At 31.2% G+C, this 10738-nt stretch overlaps 1 protein-coding gene across 1 annotated transcript; it reads left to right on the top strand.

The window, feature by feature from the left end:
• Positions 1–620: 620 nt before the first annotated feature.
• Positions 621–6062, top strand: LOC105126758 (mitogen-activated protein kinase kinase kinase NPK1-like). Its single transcript, XM_011027726.1, is given in 15 exon segments — positions 621–1090; positions 1171–1212; positions 1803–1868; positions 1951–2061; positions 2150–2230; positions 2319–2396; positions 2483–2565; positions 3419–3500; positions 3635–3735; positions 3923–3962; positions 4351–4410; positions 4493–4539; positions 4629–4857; positions 4938–5219; positions 5541–6062. Coding segments are annotated over 15 exon segments (2118 nt in total). The 5' UTR covers positions 621–796.
• The last annotated feature ends 4676 nt before the right edge of the window (positions 6063–10738 follow it).

A 10738-nucleotide genomic window follows, 5' to 3' on the forward strand; every position in this document is an offset into this window, starting at 1 on the left:
CTTTTTATTTTTATTTTTTAAGAATTATTTTTGATATCAACACATTAAAATAATCTGAAAAAATAAAAAATATATTAATTTAAAACAAAAAACAAATAAAAAAAATTAATTTTTTAAAAATACTTTTAAAATTCCATTTTTTTTTTACAAAACTTAGTTAAAAACAACATAAAAAATACTGCATAAAAATTACGTTTTAAATTTAATTTTTTAATGGATCTCATAATACAAAATATAATTTAATTTGTTACGAAACATCTTATCTTTATCATATTTGTTTCACCACAAATATAAATACAAATACAAAAACATTAAAAAACAAACAAAAAAGAACTTATTCTTATCAACATACAATCTGATCCATCCAAAAAATTGATAACAAAGTGATGTCATTTACCAATAACAAATAAGACAACACAAAATCAGTATATATGTAAAATAACACAACAAATATGTGGCTTTTCCATAAATAAAAAAAAACCAAAATTGTACTGCTACCGACCCAGATAATCCAGTACAAACAAGGCACAAGGCCCTTAAAAGAAACTAACCAATCATTTAATCTGCCTTGCATTTGTTTATTCTTTATTTTTATTTTTTTGAAAATAGATCTCTCACCCTGCTTTTCCCTCCCTTCAAATTTTCACTTCCCCGAAAAAATGAACCACCTCACACGCCTCTAACGGCTACCTCTCTCTCTCTCTCTCTCACTCTGTCTCTCTCGAACATAAACTAAAACACTCGAGTCTAAAAATCACCGAAAAGGCAAAAACCCTAGAAATTAAAGATCCACGAAATGCAAGACATTTTTGGATCGGTTCGTCGATCCTTAGTGTTTAAATCGACTTCAGGAGGAGGCGGAGAAGATGGAGGATTCAGTGGTTTCGTTGAGAAAATCGGCTCTAGCATTCGCAAATCGCGAATCGGCCTCTTCGCCAAGCCTTCAATACCGTCCTTGCCTCCGCCATCTAAAAAAGAAGATGCGCCGCCGATCAGATGGAGAAAGGGTGAGTTGATTGGATGCGGCGCTTTTGGTAGGGTGTATATGGGGATGAATCTTGATTCTGGAGAGCTTCTCGCTGTTAAACAGGTTAATGACTTCAATTGCTATTTTTTTCCTTTGCTTTTTAACAATTACTCGATCATTATAAATCATTATATTTTTTGCAGGTTTCGATTGCTGCCAGTAGTGCTTCTAAGGAGAAAACGCAGGTGAGGGCTGGATTTGAATTTTACTTTTACGTGGACAATTAGTTTCTTTTTCGGTTACTTTTGGCGTATTTTGGTAATTTTAGATGGTTAATTTATTTTTTTGAATTTCTTGACAATTACAATGGTTGAATTTCTATTTGGCGTGAATTTTGCAAATTGATTTAAGTTTTTTTTTAACTTTTGTCTTGTAGAAAAGTCATAAATATGCTTGAATGGCTTAAATGAAACATTAGTTACAAAATTGAGTTAAAAAATTGATTTAATTGAAAGTTAAAATTTCTAATTTTTATTTATGGATTCTAACTTATAAAAAGTTGATTTGAGTCTTTTTCATCTAACATACTTCTAATTTAAAGTGATTTCCACTCACGTTTGTTAGGAAAAGCTTTTGGATTATGCCTCAAACTAAAAAGTCATGCACACTGACACTTATTACAATATTGCTTTATTATTGTTTTTATTATGTTTTTTCTCAAAACATAGGAAAGCTAACTAAAGCTACAACTTTTTAACCAGTTCAATCCAGAATTATTCTTGATCAAGTATTCTCATGGTTAACAGAGAAGTTTTTACTTAAAATTTTATAATAGGCACACATCAGAGAGCTCGAGGAAGAAGTGAAGCTTCTCAAGAATCTTTCGCATCCAAATATTGTTGTGAGTATGATATTTAGCTCTCTTTCATTTTGGCGACTTTGGCTGGTTATTGGCTTATTTATGTTATTTCCATGTTTGTTAGAGATACCTGGGAACTGCCAGAGAGGATGATTCGTTGAATATTTTATTGGAATTTGTACCGGGTGGATCCATATCATCGTTACTGGGAAAATTTGGATCTTTCCCTGAGTCGGTAAGTGATTTCTAGTTTTGAAATATTAGAATGTCGGTGGTATTTGAAATGCTGATGATGGTCCTATTTAAAATCATTTTATATGCAGGTAATAAGAATGTATACGAAACAGCTGTTGTTGGGATTGGGATACCTTCACAAGAATGGTATTATGCATAGGGACATCAAGGTATTGTGTTGTTGTTATATAAAGTACATTTTATTTAGAAAATCCCTCTCTTTCTCCAAAATTTGACATTGAGCATGCTTCGTTTCAGGGGGCAAACATTCTTGTTGATAACAAGGGTTGCATTAAACTTGCTGACTTTGGAGCATCCAAGAAAGTAGTTGAACTGGTATTATTTATATTACTATTTTAAAATCTTTCTTTACTGGTTGAGTTTCTGTCGGCATCTTTGCTAAGTTGCTATGTTGATTACAGGCTACTATAAATGGTGCCAAGTCAATGAAAGGTACTCCATATTGGATGGCTCCCGAGGTTATTCTCCAGACTGGGCATAGCTTGTAAGAACAATGTTTCAATTTATTCTCCTCATATTTGTCCATTATGTATCTTTACATTAGAGTAGAAGTATGTACATATGTATAATCAAGTTCTCTGTGATTTTTATGACATGGCTAAGGCATAATCTTACAGGTAGCCACGCCTTTCTGCTAAAGAGGATATCACAATTTCAAATCCTCCCTGACCATCTCAGTAGATTTTTCTTAAAAAAAAAATTATGACATGGTCCACCATATGATTTCTTCAAATGGAAGCTCCACACAATCTCATATCATAAAATCACAATCTCATATCATAAAATCATGCAGTGGATTTAAAATGCAAGGATGTAATAATACATAATTGGAATCATAAATAATGTCAAAAAAAAATACTCACATTTGTGACACGTGGAGTTTTTAGTTGTAGTTCGAAAAACTTAAACAATGTCAGAAGTTGCAAATGAGGAAATTTAATATGTGTGCTATTCTCTTATGCAGAGGGTGATCTTATTCATTCCTTTAGCGAGGAATTAGATATTTACATATCAATAATCAAGTTAAAAGTTGGATTTTTTGAATCATAAAAAAAGTGTCAATATAATTTATATTTGGAACGCATGGAGATAATGACCAATACAACTTGTGGATTAGTCAGCATTTGCATAATATGAGGGTATTGAAGTTTTATTTGCAGTTCTATAAAGTTAGAAAAATGTCAGAACTTGCATAAGAGGAAATTAATGATGTATGCCACGCTTTCATGCAGTAGTGTATCGTTGTGCACTTATTCCTTCAGTAGAGAAATAGATTTGTGTGCTAGTCCTAATTCTTCTTCTTTGGACGCCATTGTCTTTGACATTCAATTTCATAGTTCTGCTGATATATGGAGCGTTGGTTGTACTGTGATTGAGATGGCCACAGGGAAACCTCCATGGAGTCAACAGTATCAGGAGGTACAGATTTGATGCCATTGACTGATTTCTTTTTTTAATTCTATTAATGTGTAAGAAAATTGACTATAATGTATTGGTTGGTGCTTATTGGTTTTTAGATTAGTTTGCAGTCTGAAAACAAGTTTCGGTTTCAGGTTGCTGCTCTCTTCCACATTGGGACAACTAAATCTCATCCTCCAATTCCTGAACATCTATCTATTGAGGCAAAGGATTTCTTATTAAAATGTCTTCAGGAGTATGTTTCACTTTTATTTATCTCAAGTCCTTCATTTCTCTAGTAATCTTTGTTCTTTTTGAACAAGCCAACATTTTTAGGCAGAAGTGACTCTGTATTTTTCATCAATGAATTCTGAAACATAATTTCTATGAATTGTATTAGATATATGTCTGTACTAAACTCTTATGTATATACGTGGTGGCAGGGTACCAAACTTAAGGCCTGCTGCATCTGAGTTATTGCAGGTGATTTTGATATGTATATTGTTTATAAAAATTATAAACTAGGCGTAATATTACTCAAATATGAACATATGCTTGGCAGAAATACCTGGACGTGAAAAGATTTTTCAAATTTTATACTTGAAAAAGAAGTTAATGAGCTGAAGAATGGAGAGAATTAGGTTAGCGGGATGACAAATGTGCTGTTGATTGGAGATAATGATAGGGTATAGAAGATTAAATTTTGGTTGTTTTGAAAATCACCGCAGTAACCTTCATTATTATCAATTCTTGTATTCCTGTTCCTATCACCTAGACAAAATTTATTCAAACTATTTGGTATTGCTTAATTATAGCGAACTAAACTCGGCTTAGATTTTATCTCATTGCATCCTTTTCTAAACATGTGCAGCATCCATTTGTCACTGGGGATTATCAGGAAACTCATTCAGTATTCCGCAACTCAGTTAGAGTAAGTGTAGTAAGATGTGCTGGTTTGATTACTGTATTCTGTGACCATCGACATGTCAATTAATGTGTTTTTTCCTGTTTAGGAATCTGGAAATCTGATAGCTGCGACCGGGTCGAATCTCAAGAGCTCGTAAGCTTTTTTTAACTTCGCGTGTTTTCATTTTCATTATTATTATTATTATGCTATTTTTGACTCTTGAAGATGTATCGATGGCGCAGCATGAACTCTGTGATCAGAAGGTCAACATGTGCAGGATTGAAGGATGTTTGTGAAATGGGTAGTATGAAGTCCTCAACTGTATATCGTGATAATTTGTCAACATCAAGATCCTACTGGGGTGCAGCAAATTTTGATGATGACATGTGTCTGATAGATGATAAAGATGATTTTGCGGTTAGTGCATCCACTGGGTTCAAATCTACCTTAGCATCTGCTGATTTAAATAAGGTGACGAACACTTCTTTGTCTAACTATGCGTTTCAGGAGCTTGTATTATCTTTAATGACAGAATTGTTTCTTTAAACCAGAGTGTCAACCCAATGTGCGAACCCTTGGATGACTGGCCATGCAAGTTTCATGAGGATCCATTGTTTAAGAGAAGTGGATATAACTTGTCTTGCAGTCAATTAAACCATGAAGCTAGAAGTGGATATAACTTGTCTTGCAGTCAATCAAACCATGAAGCTATTGATATCCATGAAGCATCCGGTAGGGGACAGAACGACTTCACATTTCCATGTGGTCCAGTGGTACCTGAGGATGATGATGAAGTTACCGAGTCAAAAATTAGAGCATTTTTGGATGAGAAGGTACATTTTTTTTTCGTGGGCACCAATTAACAATACACTAAAACATGTTGGGAAATTATTATAGCAATAAATAAACTTACCCGATCCTATAAAAAAATATTTGTTTTTGTTTTTTTAATTGATATTTTTTCTTGTCTTTTATTATTAGATTTGGTTTTTTATTGAGTTATTACATCCTTGTAACACGGATTGGAGGTTTACATCTTTAACTAGTCAAAGATGTAATGTAATCAAAATTTTGTTTATGCCTTTCCCTCTTTTGGTAACACTATTCACTGGTATGATGAAATTGTTAATACTTGTTCTTTAAAACTCCACTAGGCTTTAGATTTGAAGAAGCTGCAGACACCTCTATATGAAGAGTTTTACAACAGCACTTTGAATACCATGGGTGCCCCAACTGCAGTTGGAACAGAAAACAGTGAAAATCCTACTCATTTACCGAGTTTACCCCCCAAAAGCAGGTCACCCAAACGTTTGCCTAGCAGAAGACTCTCTGCAGTTGTTGATGCTCCCAGCATTGCAAGTCCTGGTCGTCAAACTAATCATGTAGCAAACGAAAGTAGTATACACAATCGAGCTTTGCAGGAAATTCAGCCACCTCAGCTTAGTGAGTGGAAAGAGTTTCTTCATGATGGCCAGCAGGAAACACTTACGTCTAGGTGTGTTTGCCACTATTTGTTGCCTGGTTTATCTTAATTTTACTAAAGAATCACATCTGAAATATGTTTGTTACCTGAGAATGACATTACTTTGACTTGCAGTACAAACTTCTCTGAGAGGCAAAGAAAATGGGAAGAAGAGCTTTATCAAGAACTTGAAAGAAAACGAGGCAAGTTTTAATTTAATATCTTGATTTTAAGACTAAATTTCTATCAGTTTTTTGTTGCTGGGATTGGTCCTATGAACCACCATTGAGGTAAATTTGAGGCTTTCTTTCCTTAGCTGAAGTCTTGGTATTAGAACTTCATCTCATTCTCAAAGTGCCGCATGTATTGATGCTTGAGAAAAGAAATGCTATTTCTGAAAAAACGTTTAACTCTTTCTTGAGTCCTGGACTTTTACCCTTAGGTGATGAAAATGTGAAGATGGTTGGGCGGGCTGCAAGATGAGCAAGTGAATGGATGACCTCTTGTATAATAAGATATGTTTGCATATTGAGCTGAAAATGGTTGGTGGTGTATTTCTCATGAACTTAGTAGCATGACTTGACCTAGCCCTTGATAGGTAGATAGTTTTCTAGGGCCCCAACATTTCATTGCCTTCATGCAACTTGCGTATTGATCCTTCTAGTTGAAGTTGTTTAGTTATATTGACAAAATGTGTGGACATATTTGCAAACAGATTTCTTTTGCGCAAAAATTATTTGAAAAAACAATGTGGCAAAAGCATGCAAAACGAAATTTTAGAACAATTTACCAGCAAAAGATCATATGAGACTGCATTTGACACGAATTCGGCTCTAAACTCATAATTGATACATTTTATTGAGTTCTTTCGGCGGTATGATATTTGAGTGCCTATTGCAGAGCTGCATTTGACACGAGTTCGGCTCTAATCATAATTGATATATTTATTGATCTCTTTAAGCGGTATGATATTTGAGTGCTTATTGCAGAGATGATGCGGCAGGCAGGCGTAGGAGGGAAGACATCATCTCCGAAGGATCCAATTCTAATGCAACAGAGAGAGCGGTTACGATTTGCATTTATTGGGAAATAAATGTATGTACATTACTTGTATTTGTCTTATTGCCTAATGGAAAAAAGAAACATGTTTTTCCATTTGAAGTTTTTACTGTATATCTAGTTATATATATCTGGTGAAATGGTGTCTGATAATATAAAGCGGCACCTTGCCATAGGCAACCTTCCACCCATTGTATTACATCCTTGTGGTTCAGTTGATATAAGCAGTATCCTTGTATGCTTTTTCTCCACCTCGTTGAGGTAAATTAAGTTGATGTAAGTTGTTGCGGGACTCAAAACATAGAGAGAATGAAGTATTTTTTGAGTTTATGTTCAAAACATGGAGGTGATCAAGTAATGCTTGATGGATATATTAAGCAACTCATGCTGGCAGAGGATGTAGCTTTATTATATTTGGGAGGTACAAAGAAACAGTACACTCGTGGCTCGTGAGTATCCATTTTTCTAGCCTCTAAGTTGAAGCAAAAGGCTGTAAAAGAAAACTCTATTGTAAAGAATAGGAAAAGGTAAGAAGCTGTTCAGTAATTATCAGGAGTCAGGCTGGTTGCCTATGTTGTTTGCAGGTATGCATCTAACACAAAGCATATGATTATGATCAATGTATAAAATGATGATTTGAGGGAAGTGAGAGGCCGGCTAATTGCTACATATTAAGTGAGTTTTTGCAGTATCAAGGCAATATATGATTGTTGTCTTTGGATTAAAAAAAAAGATAAATATAGTAAAGATAAAAATATATTTGGTTAAAAAAATAAAGATAAAGATATAAAAATAAATATATTTTGTGTATTTTCAAAGCAAGATATATAAAAAACATGTCTTTTCAAAGATAATATTTATTATTTCTAACTTTTAAAACATTATTTTAAAAAACTTTCAATTTCAAAATTTTTAACTAAGATATATAAGATTAAAAATATTTATTATTATAGTTTTAAAATCCAACTTAGAGTTAATCTAAGATAAAATTTAAGTTACTAGTTAAGTCTTGGATCATAAATAGGATTAATCCAAGTTAGTGTAAGGAAAAAAAATTATTTTTATAGTTTTAAACTTGATTTGAGAGTTAACATGAAACAAAACTTAGATTATGAGTGATGTTGACTGTTGACTTGAGTCAACATTGAGTTAACATAAGAATATTATTATAATTTTAAACTCAACTCATGTGTCGACTCGAGGTAAGACCAATGTCATGTGTTAAAAAGATCAATATAAAATAAAAATGGTCATTATTAAAGTTTTAAAATTTGATTTAGGGATTAACTCAAGACAAAACTTAGGTCATCGATTAGAAAGGTTAACATAGATTGACCCAAGTCAATATAATAATAAAAATTATTATTATCATAGTTTTAAAACTTGATTTAAGGGTCGATTAGAGCAAGACTTAGGTTGATTAGGGCAAGCCCTAGGTCATAGGTCAAGAGGGTTAACACGAGGTGACCCAAATCAATGTATGAATAAAAATAGTTATTATTATAGTTTAAAAATCTAACTTGAGAATCGACCCGATACAAGGTTCATGTCACTGGTCTGGAGGGTCAATCTAATTGACCTCGAAAAAAGTTAAAAATAATTAAAATAATCTTATTTTGACTAATTTTTTTTAAAAAAATTAGTTTCTGATCCATTTTTTCTATCCTGAGTTGACTTAAGTTTTTAATCGAGTTAGATGGAGTCAATCATTTCTCTTTTTCTTAAACTCAGACCAAATCTAGGCCCTAGGTTAAGTCATTCGTGGAGACCAAATCTAGGCCCTAGGTTAAGTCAGTCTTGGTTTTATAATCAGGATTATTATAATATTATTAATTTTAATATCCAATATAAATTAAAGTAAAAAATATCTAATTATGTTTTAAAATATATAAATTTAACAATAATACATATTAAGGGTAAAATATTTTTTTAATATTTTATTTTGTTTTGTCCATCATAATTATTTTATCTTATACACCATTATAAAATATAATTTTATCTTCTTTTTTTTTTTAATTCTATCTCTTCTCTTTTGAATATATTGTTTCCATCTTTTAAGTTTCATATAGTAAACAAACCCTATCTAAAAAACACCACCCGAAGTTTCCTATCTAAAAAACACCACCCGAAGTTTTTACATTAAGAACTTCCTTTTATAAAGTGCAAAGCCATATAGGATAAGAGGAGGCAATTGCCCCTTTATTTTTTTGAATATTTTTTATACTAAAATATTAATATAATAACTTAGCAAGTTTAATTTTTATTGTTGGCTACTAATTGATCCAGGCTCTTCTTTTTTCTTTTTAAACTCTTGTCTTTGTCTCCTTTTCTTTTATAAAATTTCTCTTCAGTCCTAAGCTATTAATTAGTTAAGTAAGGAACTTCTTAACCTTTTATGCTTTATGAGTTAGGTAAGCTTTCTTCATATTTTTTATTTATTTTATTATCTATAGTTTTATTTATTTATAATTAGTTATTGAAAGTGTTAAGGTTTATGATAATTTATGAGTTTGTTGAATTAATTTATGTATAAGTAATATTATATAAATATGAATTGAAATGAGTTTTGATAAATTAATATGAGTTTTGATAAATTAATATGAATTTTGTTATGAATTTTATATGCAAAATAATAATGATAAACTTATTAGTAATTAAAAATGAAGTACAAGATAACTAAAAAAATTAGAAATATAATAGAAAAATTAAAAAAAATAATTTTTATATTTAACTAACTTATACAAAACAACAAAGTTTACAAGAATAAAATCAATTTATGATTACAATCCTTTCATGTTATAGTTTTAGCTGTTATATACCATATTAGTAAAGAATTATTGTAAAAAACTTTACTAGTCATTGAAAAATTTAGAAATAGATTAATAAAAGTTTGATTATATATATTAAGAAAATATTAAAAATATAGTTATTATGAAGTAGTTTTAAAATATAAAAACTTGAAAAGAACAATTATAATATATATATATATATTTAAGTATTCTTAAATTAATTTTGCTTAACATGAGTTAATACATATATTTTAAATTGATTTTTTATATAACATATGTATATATAATATTAAGTATTTGTTAGTCCATCTCATTTAAAAAATCCTAGTTTTGCAACTATTTTTATAGGAAATTTAAATAACTAAATCAAATTTATTGATCTTTGACGATAATATATTTCATCAAACATATTTCATCCACTGTTGCTTAACAAGTAATTATTAGTTATTTAATTTGTGTTTTGATTTGGTTGAATAATTTATTTTGGTAAAAAAAGATAAATATTTAAGTTTTTTAAATATTTTTTTAAAAATTTAATTATAAATCAAAAGCTAGATGAATGTATTTAATTAAAAATAATAAAATTTGCATTCGGATTACTTCTACATGAAAGTATCATTTCTTTGTAGTATATTAATAATGTTACCCTGTTGATGGAGAGTGATTAAAAGCCGTTAGAAATGCTGATTTCAAATTCTATGATAGAATTTCTATCCCATTTTTAGCTCAAGCTAATTCAATTCCTGCTCTCTTTTTCCACCCACCAAAATGGTATTGGCATCAAAACCCATTCAAAGTTAGGATTTTTTTGTCTTCTCCTTTCTGAAAATCGGCCACCAGGGTCATTGTCATTTCTTTATGTGTATATGTATTTCTCAACCTCAAGGGAGGCCCGGCGAGCTTAGTCTCCACGATCCATTCGTTTCACAGGGTTGCCAAAACAGCTCCACGCCTGATTAGACAGCAACTAATGCCACCAGCCCACGATGTCTCCCCTCGCTTTGTACGAGTTTTAAATGGGCGACATGTTTTTTAGTCAAAA

This window comes from Populus euphratica, unplaced genomic scaffold (assembly GCF_000495115.2).
Source record: "Populus euphratica unplaced genomic scaffold, PopEup_1.0 scaffold1.1, whole genome shotgun sequence".
Taxonomy (NCBI): domain Eukaryota; kingdom Viridiplantae; phylum Streptophyta; class Magnoliopsida; order Malpighiales; family Salicaceae; genus Populus; species Populus euphratica.